This window comes from Apiospora phragmitis, assembly GCF_038363925.1.
Source record: "Apiospora phragmitis strain CBS 135458 chromosome Unknown utg000013l:1.0-2965645.0:1.0-2969333.0, whole genome shotgun sequence".
NCBI lineage: Eukaryota > Fungi > Ascomycota > Sordariomycetes > Amphisphaeriales > Apiosporaceae > Apiospora > Apiospora phragmitis.
In genome coordinates, this window is record NW_027117413.1 from 1,716,197 (window position 1) to 1,730,455 (window position 14,259).

At 53.4% G+C, this 14,259-nt stretch overlaps 6 protein-coding genes across 6 annotated transcripts; 2 read left to right on the forward strand and 4 right to left on the reverse strand.

Annotated features, from left to right (window-relative positions):
* Positions 1-412: 412 nt before the first annotated feature.
* On the forward strand, positions 413-1,318 carry PG994_014264 (uncharacterized protein; the record flags this gene model as incomplete). The annotated part of the gene is made up of 1 exon (XM_066865673.1): positions 413-1,318. One exon carries the CDS (start codon positions 413-415, stop codon positions 1,316-1,318), a length of 906 nt encoding a protein of 301 aa, XP_066708802.1.
* Positions 1,319-2,326: 1,008 nt separating this feature from the next.
* Positions 2,327-3,865, reverse strand: PG994_014265 (glycosyl hydrolase family 76; the record flags this gene model as incomplete). The annotated part of the gene is made up of 3 exons (XM_066865674.1): positions 2,327-3,172; positions 3,250-3,707; positions 3,781-3,865. The coding sequence occupies 3 exons, from the start codon at positions 3,863-3,865 to the stop codon at positions 2,327-2,329; spliced, it is 1,389 nt and encodes a 462-aa protein (XP_066708803.1).
* Positions 3,866-5,610: 1,745 nt separating this feature from the next.
* Positions 5,611-6,746, reverse strand: PG994_014266 (uncharacterized protein; the record flags this gene model as incomplete). Its single annotated transcript, XM_066865675.1, has 3 exons — positions 5,611-5,747; positions 5,809-6,579; positions 6,653-6,746. 3 exons carry the CDS (start codon positions 6,744-6,746, stop codon positions 5,611-5,613), a joined length of 1,002 nt encoding a protein of 333 aa, XP_066708804.1.
* A 1,054-nt stretch (positions 6,747-7,800) lies between these two features.
* On the reverse strand, positions 7,801-8,639 carry PG994_014267 (translation initiation factor; the record flags this gene model as incomplete). Its single annotated transcript, XM_066865676.1, has 2 exons — positions 7,801-8,563; positions 8,626-8,639. The coding sequence occupies 2 exons, from the start codon at positions 8,637-8,639 to the stop codon at positions 7,801-7,803; spliced, it is 777 nt and encodes a 258-aa protein (XP_066708805.1).
* Positions 8,640-9,035: 396 nt separating this feature from the next.
* PG994_014268 (uncharacterized protein) lies at positions 9,036-9,629 on the forward strand (the record flags this gene model as incomplete). Its single annotated transcript, XM_066865677.1, has 2 exons — positions 9,036-9,368; positions 9,444-9,629. 2 exons carry the CDS (start codon positions 9,036-9,038, stop codon positions 9,627-9,629), a joined length of 519 nt encoding a protein of 172 aa, XP_066708806.1.
* Positions 9,630-10,204: 575 nt separating this feature from the next.
* PG994_014269 (armadillo-type protein) lies at positions 10,205-12,134 on the reverse strand (the record flags this gene model as incomplete). Its single annotated transcript, XM_066865678.1, has 6 exons — positions 10,205-10,539; positions 10,587-11,336; positions 11,406-11,651; positions 11,708-11,821; positions 11,879-11,999; positions 12,057-12,134. The coding sequence occupies 6 exons, from the start codon at positions 12,132-12,134 to the stop codon at positions 10,205-10,207; spliced, it is 1,644 nt and encodes a 547-aa protein (XP_066708807.1).
* Between the last annotated feature and the right edge of the window lie 2,125 nt (positions 12,135-14,259).

A 14,259-nucleotide genomic window follows, 5' to 3' on the forward strand; every position in this document is an offset into this window, starting at 1 on the left:
TGAGTCTGGTTTGTTGGTTACGATTATAAGAGGGAGCTGTACCATAATTCCAAGGCAAAACAGATCTCGGTTGCCTGGCCATCTTGGGGTTTTCCCGCTTGCTCATCGACGCGGTGATGATAAGGCAGAGAGGAACGAAACCATACTGACGGATAATATCAGTGTCATAATATTCAGGGACAGCTAACAGTCTTCAGGAGCCTTGCGTTCACGCGCAAACAGTATATATTCAACGCAGCTCACCCGTCAACAGATCTGTTGTTGCCAGTACCACCTCTCTCATAACAGACTTACTCTCTTCCTACAGGAAACAAATTCGTCGAGTTTACCACCCCGAACACTCAGATCTAACCTCTGCCCATCAACCTATTTGCTCCATCAATCACCGCAGCTGGGCCCGCACTTCGCCGTCATGTGTAAACAGTACGTATACCTCAGTATCTGCCTCGAGCACGACTGCGACTCCATCGTCAGGAAGAAGGGCCGCAACACGTACTGCCGGGCCGTCCGCCACGGCACCCGTCGCCTGGCCTCCTGCGTCGGCGGGCTCGAGTACGTCATCACGTCCCGGCATCGCGGCACCCTCGTCTGCGACGAGTGCAAGCAGCTCAGGGTCCTGCGCACGCTCTATCTATCGGCACTGGCATTAACAGCAGCCGCCGAAAAGGACAAGGGGAAGAAGGGGGGAAGCGTACCCACCGCCGGAAGAGGAGACGAAGGGTTGTTGAGTGATGATGGGTCTTCTTATTGGGAGACAGTTGAGGATGATGAAGAAAGCACGGGATCGCTGCACTTCTTCGCGAATGAGAAAGAGAAGGCCGAGAAGCTGGCTGCGGCGTACGATTTCGACCTCGCACTGCGACAGGAGATCGCCGCGCTGGATGATGATGAAGAGGATCTCCACGCCGAGAGCCAGGGGGAAGAAGAGGATTATCTATCCGTCGAGGACCCCGAGTCCGCCAGACACAACGGACGGACTCCGCCGCTACCGGACTACTATGGTTTCGATGCAGTCGATGTAAAGGAGGAGAAGATATGCCCTCGACCGCAACCGCAATATGCTGCTGCCCAGGAAAAGTATTGCCAGGGGACGAAGAGGCAGCTGAAGAACGATGATGTTTACGACTCGGATACTACTGGCCCCGTCGTGATGACACCGTCGGAGTCGGAATACGAGGGCGAAGTGGAGATCAATAACGACCTGCACTTCGAACCGCGACACGACTTCTTGCACAGGAACTGTGTCGTCCGCGTTGACGGGGCCCGATGTCCCGGTCATGGCCACGAATCTGAAGCGGGGTGTTTTGCCGGAAGCTGAGCCTCTGGCAACTGACGAAAGGAGCTTAAGCAGCGACGAAGACGACTTCCCCGGCGACTGGGATGATGAGGAGGAGGCCGAGGACAAGAAGAAAGAGGGCAAGAGCCCCGGATATGAGAAAGATAACGATGGTGGTTGTCAAAAGAAGACACGGACACCACCTAGTTTTTCTGGGTTTGTGTTTGCGCATGGAGGCAAGAGGCGTCGGACTTGCTGAGAGGTCGTTTCGTCGAAAGCGTATGAATCAATGTGCCGAACGATATCTCGTCCTGACGTGGCGAGTCATGATTTCTTGTACTTGCTTCATTGCCAGCTTTTGGTTTCCTTTCCTGCAAAGATGCATGGATCATAGGAAAGGGCACATTGTCACCATTTATTTGTCATATGCTGTTGGGCTCCAGAGGGATACTGGCACTATGACGATGGTGGACATACAGTTTGTTTCTCGTCGTTTTGATGCTTACCCCTGAATGCATATGGTCCGAACACCAGACGACATGACTTGACTTGACGTATACCGCGCTTGAAGACGAGACGAACGAACATAAGGAACTGAGTTCTGTCCAGATGAACAGAATGGCCGAGCTAGCGTTATCAATAACTCAATCTGTACAAGTATTGTCCTGATAATAGCACGTACTTGATCACACAGGAACTGTTGAGTGTCTGTAACAATTTCTCATTATTTCTGGGAGCAATAAATATGTACTGCTCAACTTCCTACCATTAAAGGTCGTGGGTGCAGCTTTCGAAGCCACTTTGCTTTTTCCACGTAGAACGCCATAATGCAAAAATGCAGGGCATAGTAAAATAATTACCCAAAAGCCGCCCTCTCCCCTTTCCCGGAACGCCAGCCCTCTACCACGGGGTGTCCAGGATAATCAACCCAGCCGCCGCTTCTCCAAGTAAATGATATATATATATATAGTTATATACTTTGTTGAAAGAATATACTCCCCGAAATCTTTTGGGGGACATTGGCCCGCGCCTGGAACGCCCGCCCGACTTTTATTTCACCACGAAGATGCAAGCCCCCAGCACGCTGAGCGCCATCGCCGACGTGATGAAACCCGCGGCGACCTGGTCCTGCGTCGTGATGGGCTTGAGCGTGAACACCTTGTCCTTGACGGGCGTGCCCGCGTTGGGGTCGCCCTTGGAGGTGCCGCCCGTGTCGGCCGTGACGGCGGCCCGGGTCGTCTTCTTGACCAGCGTGTACTGCATCACCTGCAGCGCGCTCATCTGCTCGCCCACGCCCACAGAGCCGTCAAAGGCCGCCTTTTTGGCCCACTGGAACCCGCACGCCGTGCCGGCGACGCCCTTGAACTCGGCCGCGGGGGGCGTCCCGGAGCACTGCTGCGCCGCCGCCGCCGCGGAAGACTTGAGTAAGGGCGCCACCTGGTCGAAGGTGAAGGGGGCCATCTGGATGGTGCCCGCGAGGTAGCGCGCGAGGTAGCCCTTGAAGGAGCGCTGGTCGAAGTCGCACAGGTTGTTCTCCTCGCAGGGGCGCTCCACAATAATGCCGTCGAGGAAGTGGAACTTCTCGGTGTGGTCGAGGAAGCCCTGGACGCGCGGCTTCCACTTGTTGTTGGCGTTGTCGCCGCCGCCCGTGTGGTTGTACATGACGGCCGCGCCGTGCGCGAAGATGCCGAGGTTGTACGTCCACTCGGCCTTGTCGATCTGCTTGCAGCCGTCGTCGGTGCTGGCGCCGTCGAACACCTGGAACTCGGGCGAGATCAGGTCCGTCTGCTCCATCCAGTCGTAGATCTTGTCCGCCCAGTCGGCGTAGGTCTGGTTGCCGGTGAAGCGGGCCAGTCTTGCGGCGATGTTGAAGAAGCAGCCGTTGGAGATGGAGTTCTTCGCGAGGAAAATGTCAGTGTCCCGTTCCGTACATAACCGGACCAGAAAATCCCGTAACCCTTGGGCTGGCTTACCTTGTAGTTGAAACCGTTGTTGAAGGTGAAGATCTGCCACCGCAGCCCACCACCACACGTTTTCTCATCCCACCGTCCGACGTACTCGTTGAACACAGCCTGCGCCAGCCCGAGCCACTGCGGTTGGTCGGGTGGCGGGTCGGGGTACTTGTTCTCTGCCGCGGACATGGCGGCCATAGCCCAGAAACCCTGGTCGTCGTTTCCCTCGGTCCTCGTCTGGTTGGTCGGCATGAAGTCCCGGTCGTCGCCGGCCTGGTGCAGCAGTGCCTGTGTCGTCACCTCGTTGTACGTCGTGTCCCCCGTGTAGAACCAGTAGTCCACCATGGTGCCGAACATGGCCCCCGCCTCCCACCAGAAGTAGGGGTCCGGCAGGTTGCCGGGCACATCGCCGGTGTTGTTTCCAGTGTAGTACTTTAATAAACCAAACGCTATCGTACTGGCTGCCGACTTGATCGAGCCTTTTCGCGATTAGTTAGCCCCAGTTCGTCCGACCTATAAACACAAGGCCAAGCCAGTATTGTTTTAACGTACCATCACTGTTGAAGTCTACTTGAATAGCATGTGATACACCCGCTAGCAGGCCCAGGGTGCCCGCCACAGGAAGGGATAATCTCATACTGAGATTGGAATATACAATAACGAATGAAGATGTGAATGACGCAAGAAGTCGTCCGGGTCAACCGGTGTAGGGCCGGCCGTTACTGAAAAAGAGAGAAAGGAAATGTATCGTTGATTTAGACGTCCAGCATGTCTTGCGGCGGTCTTGTCGCTGTTGGCTCTCGGCAAATAAGCTCTTTCTTGACTTGCAATTCCCACACAACCCCCAAACAATCCTGTTGTATCGACAAAAACAAACTATGGTCGCCGGGACACGTGGGATCCGAAGACGACAGGAACGAAAACGATTCAAATGAGGACTCAGCCTGGAGTGTCACGCAAGTCAAATTAACAAAAGTGAATGGAAGGGCAACGATGTAGTGTTGCTTGACGGTCCAAGAATAGAAGATAGGAAACGAAATGAAAAAAGCTTCGATCTAGAAGCGCCCGCCAAGTGAAGGTGAGAGAGAGGAGAAGAGGAAAGATGAAGAAGAAACAATGGATAAACGAAGGACAGAGAATACTTGGAGAGTTGGATACCGATACACAGGGTCTGGAACACCAGACGTGGAGAGCAAGCTGGTGCCTTTCCCGGGGACATGGAGCAACACCACGACACATCAGATGCAGGTAAGCAACCATGAGATCGACCAAACACGGTCATAGCCTGGTCTGCTGGCTGCCCGTTACAAGCCAGAACTGGGTGTGGCCTGGGTCCTGACCCGGGAAAGCCTTGCACGACTTCCCACCACGAGTGCTACGCTGGCCAAACGCATTGCGCAAGCCTGCGTACATAAGATCATTTGGCGTGGCGTTACGAGCACCGAGGCCGCGAACGTGAGAGGCAGTTGGGAAAGAGGTGTGTGTGTGTGCGAGTGTAAGCTGGCCAGGACTGAAACGGTTCGAGTAGGATCTTGGCGGAGTTTCGTCTCAATCAATGCGGATATCCGCTCCCCATCGAGACGGAACCCCTGCCGCTAGAGCACCTGTCAAACAAACTAGCCCCAGGGAACTTCAGGAACCGATGGACGATCTGTGGGAGGGAAGAAAAACCAGTTCCAGTGTTTTCAGTAATGAGATAAGCTCATGAACCAAGTCCCATAACAAATCATTGCTATTTCGAGCCATTGGATGTTTGGGATGGGGTCAATCACTTGCGCATCTTTTGGTATTCACACATATGTACGGAGTATATCATCATCGTTCCCCTCTCTGTCCTTGGCAAAAAGAAACAAAAGGTCCAACCAAGCACGTCGTTCTTCAACGGTCCGTCCAGCGGCCCCTGTCACGATCCACGAATGAGGCGCTGTTAGCAGGAAGCTGGCGTTGCCGGTTCGAGAGCTGACCCCATGTCGTTAGCGTGTCAGAGCTTGTTCTATTGTACGTGTATTTCAACGAAGGATCAACGCCCAAGGACGAGGACGAGGACGAGAACGAGGACGAGCAAAGACAAGAAAACTGCCATCGCTACCTAACAAACGGAACCCTGCCGATCTGCCGACTTCCCGAATGAACCCAACACTTGGCTCAACGTCTGGGCGGCTTGAGTTGATTCAAGTGGTATGTGCATCGCTTGTAGGGTAGGTAAGGTAGAATGTAAGATAGGGCTTGAGCCACTGTCAATTAAGTACAACTAAGCCCGCCAGCTCTGTGGCGCGGGTCTAGCTGAGTAGATAGAAGGGTATCATGACATAACAATTTCGTGAAGTTTTCTTTGTTCGGAGAACTGCTATATTGGCAGTTGTGTTGCCTCCCGGCTTTGGTTTAAGCCTTTCGCTTCTTAGCGGGAGGCTCCTTGCCGCCTTTGGCTTCCTCCTCCTCTTCCTCTTCGTCCTCGTCGTCCTCATCCATGCCATCCTCGAAGTCAATGTCACTCATGTCGCCCGTCTCTTGGGCCGATGCTGCGCAATCTGTGTTAGCCGGTAGCCCTTGATTTCGAGCACATATTAGAATCGCACTCACTGAAGTACTTGATGGCGCTGGGCCAGAGGTCCTCGCTGATGGCAATGGCGAGCTCGTCGCCATCCGGGAAGATCTCCAGACCGTAGGGGTCATCATCCTCGTCCTCATCCTCGTCTTCCTCGTCGTCCTCGTCATCGGGCACGGCCTTGCCCTCGGCGCGGAGGCGGCGGTTCTCCCGGTCTTTCGCCGTCGCGGCCCGGCTCTCCTCCTCGGAGATGGGGAAGCCGCGGAATCCGAACCAGCCGAAGAAGCTGACGCCGCCCATGCTGACCGTCTCGATCTTCTTCTTGAGCTCCTTCTGCGCGGGCGTGTAGTCCTTGGCCTTGGTGATGGGCGCGGCACCAGGGCCGCGCTTCTTGTCCTCCTCCCAGACCTTGACGACGAGGTCCAGCAGGCCCTGGGTGAGGTCCTTGCCGGGCTTCTTCCACCGGATGGGCACGGGCTCGCTCACGAGGCCCGTCCAGCCGCTCTTGGCGCGGCGGTGCCATAACTTCTTCTCCAGGACGGCGTCCTCGAAGTACTCGTTCTCGTTGAACTCGAGCCGGATGGCGATACTGCGCGGGTCGCCCTTGCCGCCGTTGTCGATCTCGAAGTGCGAGACGGTCAGGTTCTTGAGCGACGACAGCAGCACGGCCGAGTCGCTGGGCTGGATGTACTGGTCCACGTCCGGCGGGGCCTGCTCGAGCACGAGGGGCCAGAAGCCGGGCAGCTCGGACAGGATCTTCTCCCGCTTCTCATACAGTGGCTTGTTCAGAGCGACTTGGTGGCGGACTATACACAAAGTCAATATGAGGGCTCAAAGGGCGAAAGAAAGAAAAAGATTGATCGGGGCGGGATGGCGTACTGATTTCGACCTCATTCTCCTCAAACTCCTTCTCGAGATCGCTCAATTGCTCGTAGCTGACCTTCAAGGTCTCTTCTGATATATTGGCCGCCATTGCTGCACGCTATCAATTGATCTCTGTAACTTTTTAAGTTAGATGAACGAAAATCTCCTTGGACTATGCGACTAGATAAAAAAATCTTATTCAGAAGTCAAAATAAGTTTTTGGTGAGGGACCACAATGACAGGGTGGCTACAAAGGGTGTGTTTAAGTACGTCCAGTGAAAAGATATCAGAGGTTGGTGTCATTGATCGACCTATTGGAACTTTTTTTCTTCACAGGGATTCGGACCTGGGCCTGCTGCTGTAATTGGCCACTAAGCTTCTGCAAGGTCCCCTATGAGCTCACTGCCACCTGAGCAGGATCCGCTAAGATACCTAAATCTGGGGTTTATGGTACTGTAGACGTGGGACCGCCCTCATCGCAAGACAACTCAGATTGAACTCCCTCAAGTAGCCAAAAGCCTTTATATGCCTCACCAGTAAAAGATAAGCAGGTAACTCTGCTACAAATATTGGACAGCTTATCTGAGTGTATAATCCTTACCGTAGGATCATTGCCAGGAAATAGCTATTAGGTGTTGGTGAATTGCAGTGACATGTCGATTGACGTCTCACCGCAGTTGACAAACATGAGGTATGAGATCATACATGGGAACCATGCCAGGAATGTCAATCACTCATGAACGAAGACGAGAATCCAAGCTTCACAGCAGCATTGCCGCTGTAGAAGATATAGAGAGCTAACTTCTTGCTAATGGACAGCCGATCTCGCGAGATTCGAAGGTGACCGGCCGTCTTTTGCTTTTCCCCATTGTTAAGTAGCCTGGTGCAGCATATATGTAAGTAGGTAATGTCCCAAATTGCTTAACACAAACTCAAGTGAAGATAATATGAAATGTATTCTCAGCAAGCCTCTTCTATATGTGATGCAGTATTTCTACATCCTGGCCCCTTGTAGAGCCCACCGAATTTTGAACACATCTAGATCTGGTCTTGGCGCCAAATCGAACACCCGAAATGCTGCCTCCTTTTCGATGCAGTTTTCCCGTCATGCTTGCCGTGAAGGATGTATAGACCCGTAATTGATGGAGGGACGATCAAAGTACCTACCCATCCTTACGCGGCTTGAAATGAATCGTCCTCAAGCCGGGGAACTGGCCCTCCCTCTTGGTGACGGTCGCCTCGGCGCCCGTCGCCGCCGTCTCGAGCTTCTCCAAAAGCTCCTGCGCCTCCTCCTTGGTCGCGACGCGCCCGCCCCGCTTCTTGGAGAGCATGACCTCGACCGTCTTGCCCTTGGACAGGAACTTCTCGAGCTGCCCGAGCTTGAAGCCGAAATCATGCGGCGCGATGGCCCAGTTGATCTCGAGCTCCTTGGTGTCCTTCTTCTTGCGCTTCGCCTCCTTCTCCTTCTCCTCCTCATACTTGGCGTACGCGAACTTGTCGATGACCTTGCAGATGGCCGCCTCGGGCTCCGCGAGGGGCATGTCCTGGAACGACAGGACTTCGTCGGCCTCCTCGCCTTCCCCCCCTCCTCCTCCTTCGGCTCCGGCGGCGGTGCCACCATCGCCAGCGTGTACTTCTTGGGGTCCAGATCCCTGAGCACGTCCATCGTCCGCTGCGGCTCGGACAGCAAGCCCGCCTCGTCGGCGATCTTGACCCACTTGTAGGGGATGGCGTTGTCGGTCGGGAAGCGGGATTTTATTGGCGTCCGGGGCCAGCCAGTATTGTGCTTGTTGCTGTTGGGCGCGCTCACGAATCTCTTCATGCGGACGCCGCCATTGGTGCTGAAGAGACGACGCGGGTACAGGAATACTGCCGTCGCCGGCCTGCTGATTGCAGACGGGGCTGCCACCGCCATACTCCGTCGGACTGAGAGGTCGAGATGGGAGAGGAAGACGTTTCGCAGAGCCCTCGCGGGCGAAAAGACGCACCGGGTGTGCTGCATATTGGGCAGGCTTTTCGTGGGCTTGAAATAGTAGTTTGCTGGCAGTTGAAGCTGTGGGAATGGCACTCTTCAATTGAACGACGAGGTTGGGTCACTGGTTTTGACATTTCATTTGTACAGCCAATCAGAGGCCATTATGGAGCTTAGCTACCGGGAGCTACGATACTTGTCGCAATGTACCGGCCGTACCTGATGAATTGAAATCATTTGGATAGCATCAACAAATGTTCAAACCACTTCTCGAAACTCCATACATGCAATTTTCTCATATTCTCCCCAAAGTCCAAGAAAGAACAATAACCATAAGTTCCTAATACCAAATCAATCCATCCCCCCTCCCCCCTCCCCCTCCTCCCAAAAACAACAAACACACCGAACAGAGCAGAACAGAACCCCATGGGACGCTGGGCAAGCTACTTCCTCGGCCACCCCTGGCGCATCGTCGTGCATTCGGGCCAGACGCTGGCCCTGGCGCACTACTTCTTCAACCACCTGTACAGCTTCGGCTGGGGATACGGCCCCTCGATGCTGCCGACCTTCATGGTCGACGGCGACGTCATCATCTTCAACAAGCACCACCGCCGCGGCCGCGACGTGCGGGTCGGCGACTGCGTCAGCTACCAAATCCCCGTCGCGCCCGGCGAGGACGGCGTAAAGCGGGTCGTCGGCATGCCGGGCGACTACGTGCTGATGAACAGCCCCGGCGCCACCAGTGATCGGATGCTCCAGGTCAGTAGTAGTGCTGGTCTACCTTGTGGTTTACGGTGTTATATACCTTACACATACTGACATCACCCATGGTAGGTACCAAAAGGCCATTGCTATATTGTGGGGGACAACATGCCGTGGTCGAGAGACTCCCGTGATTTTGGACCTGTGCCTTTGGCTCTCATCAAAGGCAAAGCTATTGCTAAGGGTCAGATGGCCGGTTGGAATCCTTGGAAGTGGTTTGAGCCCATCCAAAACGGCATAACAGAAGAGTCATCCTGAACCTAGACCCGTTCTCTGTAACATGCTACTGTACTTATATGTTCGAAAGTAATCTTATAGTATTGGCTCTCACTTCAGAATAGCAACATGCGGATTTGAGCTGTGCAAAATGGATATCTCTTCAGGCGCAAACTAGATAATTACACGTAAAGGCTCTCGCTCTCGAAGCTTCCAAAAAAACCCTGCAGGGTCCCAATCTCGAGGGTGAATTGACATACACTGCTGAAAGAAACAAGTTTTTTTTATAGGACTATGCCACCGGAATGGTAGTACAAAAGAAACCTCACCGAGCTGGGAGCTGCCCGGTGCGAGTACCGAATAGCATACCGATTGCACAAAAATACGCCGTCCCCTTCCTGAACGACGGCCAGTGGGGATATGCACCCGAATATAGAAACAAGGTAGAATCAACAACAAGAAGACCCTGATGAATGCCGCTGTATATAATGTACGCCTCAAACGCCTGGCCAAAACCCAATGCCCACGCGGATGCTGAAGCCCAGAAGGGCGCCCAAGAGGCTTGGAAATCGGTGGTAAAAGGGGCCAATCAATGACTAGCCCGTTCAAGTCGGCTTTCAGCCCTCAATATGCGCCTTCGACATACTCTGGCCCAATAATTCCAGGCATCGCTGGGCCAGGTTGACAACCTCGCCTTCGTCATCGTCGTCAATAGCGTCGGCCTCCGATTCGATCTGTCGCTCGGCAATCTGCTTGATCATGTCGACGATCTCGTCGGATTTTCCAATTTGGCCAATCAAGGTCTTATCCTCGGACTCGAGTAATTGGAGGAGCGTCCAGATGGCAATGTGTTGGAACGTGGCGTCTCCGCTGGCCAGGAATCGACTCAGGTAACCATGAATACCGCCGTTGGGTTCTGCCCAGTCCTGGATAAAGATGGAATAGTCGCCAACTAGTCGGGTTAGCTTTGCAATGATCAACAAGTAGCAGAGGACGTACCTTTGGATGACAGATTTCCTAGAGCAGCAGCACTGTTGCCCTGCACCTCGATACTTGGCGAATGCGTCAATGGAATGAGCACATCGAATACCCCCAGATTCAAGAGATGAGTCTTGAGGTCATCAGACAGAGCCAGCACAGCAATCGCCGCCGTCATCTCCGATTGCACAGTAACGGGAACATCCAAAACCAGCTGCTTGCATTTTTGAACCGCTCCGGCTTCCAGAACGAGGGCCTTGTTGCGGTCAGAGCTTGCCGCGAGGTTGCGAAGCGTTGATATAGCATGGCACTGTATCTCCTCGTTGTCTGTCGATCCCAAAAGATCCACCAAAGGTTTCAAGAAGCCCGCCTCTATGATAGGCGACTCGTTCATCGGGTGGATCGATATGTTTCGTATACAAGCAACCGCCGATAGGATAAGCGGTAGATAAGATGATTGCAAAAGACGGAGAAGAGGGTTTAACCCTTGGGCCCGGACAATATCAAGTTGGTATTTTTCGTCCGACGCCAGATTCCGCAGTGCCAAAGCAGCCTGGCACTGAACCTTGGGGGATGACGAGTCCATCAAATTCACAAGAGACTGAACAAGTTTCGTCTCGGACTGCGCCAGTTTGCGGCGGTTGTTGGAGTCAACCGCGATGTTACTGAGAGCGGTTGTGCAGTAATACTGGACATCAACATCGGGAGACGAGAGGAGCTGCACGAGCACGGGTATGGCACCGGCGCTTACGAGCTGCTGCCGATTTTCATCTGCTGAAGGTTAGCTACGAGGACTTCTGGGGAGACAGGGGATTGCGGTGAATGCAGAGGATATCTGACCAGAATGTGTCATGTTCAAGAGGGCGCCCGTCGCATTCCGTTGCACTCTCATGTCTCGGGACTTGGCCAGGCGTGTGAGAGGGCCCAGCGCACCCGATCGCGCAATCTTTGCCTTGTTGTCCTCGTGCGTAGCGAGGTTGGTGATGCAACCAACAGCATTGCATTGGACTTCCACATTTGGAGATAGCATTTGGCGGATGAGAGGAGTCAGTCCACCGAGCTGAACAATCAGGACCTTATTCTCGGCTGTAAAGGGTGGTCAGATAACGCCATATCATCGGTACTTCCAACTTGTGACATACTATTGACGGCTAGGTTTCCCAGCGCCGCACTCGCTGCTCTTTGGACCTCGATATCGGGGCTCTGCAGGAGGAAGAGGATGGGCTCAAGGGTATCCCGGTCGACCTCTCGGACATCTGAAGCACATGATTAGCTCCAGTAGATATACTTCGGGGTATAGCAGCGTGGTTTACCTCGCTCCGTGATTTCGGCGAACGTTAAGCTGGCGCTGCGCTGTAGGTCTATGTTGTCGGAGAAGACGAGGGTGCTCAAGGCTCGGAGAGGTTCGCCTGAGAAGAAGTCGGTCTCGCCGCGCTAGATGAGGCTTTAGTATGAACATGAAACCATCGTATCAGTGTGCGATGCACATACATTCTCGAGATATTGCAGCAGATCTGCAACTGCCTCACGTTCGGCTTCCTGAAGTAGCGGCTCCTGGAAGTAGAACATTGTTAGCTGAGCTGCCGTATGGACGATGCGGTGACGGCTCTGAGGCCTGGTCCCTCTCCCCACGGAAGCAAAGGAATGGCGGGATGGGGTAAAGAGCTCACATAAAGCTGATCGCCTCTGCGACCTCCGCAGCAAGTGCTGCACGCAGCCCCCATTTTGTTGCTATCGTGATGAGCAGTGCCGGTTGTGAAGTTCGGAGGTTGAAGCAGAAGGATATGACTGTGTTTTGGCCGCTGTTGGGGGGCCCGCCTAAAGGCCCAAGCGGTCACTGAGGACGGCAGGCAGGGACGTTGAGGGCCTGTGGTCGCTCGGCGAGAGTGCGAAGGTGGCTTGGATAGGCGGTGGACGGATGTTTTGCCCTCTCCCAAAGCTCCGGCCAAAATTGTGTGTGTGTGTGTGGTTGATGAGGACGAGATAAATGAGGGACCAAGGGACGCAGGATTTGGCGTCGTTGCTTTGGCGGTTAAGGTATTGATAAAACAAACAAGCGCGCGTGCCTTCCCAGCGTTGTCAGTGCTGGGATGGGATGGGATGGGGGGGCGCCAGTGACCAGTCGGGGACCACGACCAATTCCAGATCGAGGTGGAAGCTGCCCAGCTGTTTGTCCCGTTGCTAACTCAACCACTAACACTGGCCGCATAGGGAAGTTAGTGGGTAGGTGGGCACTCGGAACAGCTGGCTCAGTGGGTCATTACTGCTTTAAGTAAGATGTAGCATAGCTGGGGACCCTCTGGATACGTGCTGTAATTTTGGGGGTCAAGCTCGAGGATAATCGTGTGTTTTCAACTACAAGGTTGTATGGCTTATCTTCCTAAGATTGGCATTGGCTAGCATCATCCAAGCATCAATGGGACAACAGGTTGGGCGCAAATAAGCAGATTTATGTGCGCATATGTAGCTGTGGTTACGGTACTGTAGATCCAGGCGGAATAAATGGATAACAAAGACTTTTTTTCTACTCCGTACCCGTACATGAACCGATACCCATCTGCAGCAAGCGACGAAGATCGGATTGCAGACCGCACTCTTCGTTCTGGGGGCGAGTGACGCAACTCGCCCAGCCAAAAAAGATGCGATCCGCAGCGAAGGTTCCATGCCACGCTTGTACGTAGTAGAGATATGTCTGTCGAGATATACCCTACCCAACGTGCAACGGTCCCTTCCTGCATACAGCATAGGTTCTTAAGCCTTAAAGCTCGACCAGACTGGCAAAGGTAGATTATGTACTGTAGTAATGATCTTGGATCAAACTTAGGTAATAGTGAAGACAGGGTTCACAGCGTGCCTATCAACATCTGCACGCAGACTTAGTCAATGTAGGCAGATATCCAACATGAATGACACTACCGATTTCGAGCTCGGCTTGAGACATACGTCTGCATGTGCACATGCAGGGTTAATTACGAGCATTCGCTATCCGGTACAGCAAACATCAGTCTAAACCCGAGCCTCATCTTCTTAGTATGTGAAGCAAGCTCTGTCTGGAAGATAGAGCCAAGTAGTATATGGCTGTGTATACTTGGGATAAGCTCATCGTCTTGGTCCTACGCCTGGACTATCTACTCCCTTATTTAAGGAACGCCCCGGTCATGTTCTCGTGGCCGAGTTCGTCAGCGTCTACCTAATTCCCAATGGGATTTGGTGGCACCCTTTCTCTTTGCCTACCTTACCTACGTGCCCTCCTTCATTGACAACTGCTAACGCGCCTTCACACCACTTTCCCTATCAGATGACAGGACTTCTTAGTATCGAGAAGTCTCCACAACCATTCTCTCACCAAAAGGCAGAGAATGATAATAAGGTGCGTGCGGCACGGGTAATCTAATAGAACCCCTGACTACCAAGGACTCGTTACACACGCAGTGCGACGGCGACGCAAGACAAACAATATATAAACCATGATGCATGCGCCGTGGCGATTGATGCCCATCAGCTCGTGTTCCACTGAGCGGTACAACGGCCGCTTGTAGATACGCCTTCTTTATGATGAAGTTCTGGTACTCATTATGATAACTCTCTATGATAGATCAACACGGTCAAGTATCAATCTAGACCACTACTCTCGCCGGCATTGTTTTTGCAGCAACCAGCCGATACGAGCCAATGCAGTATATGCGATACTTGG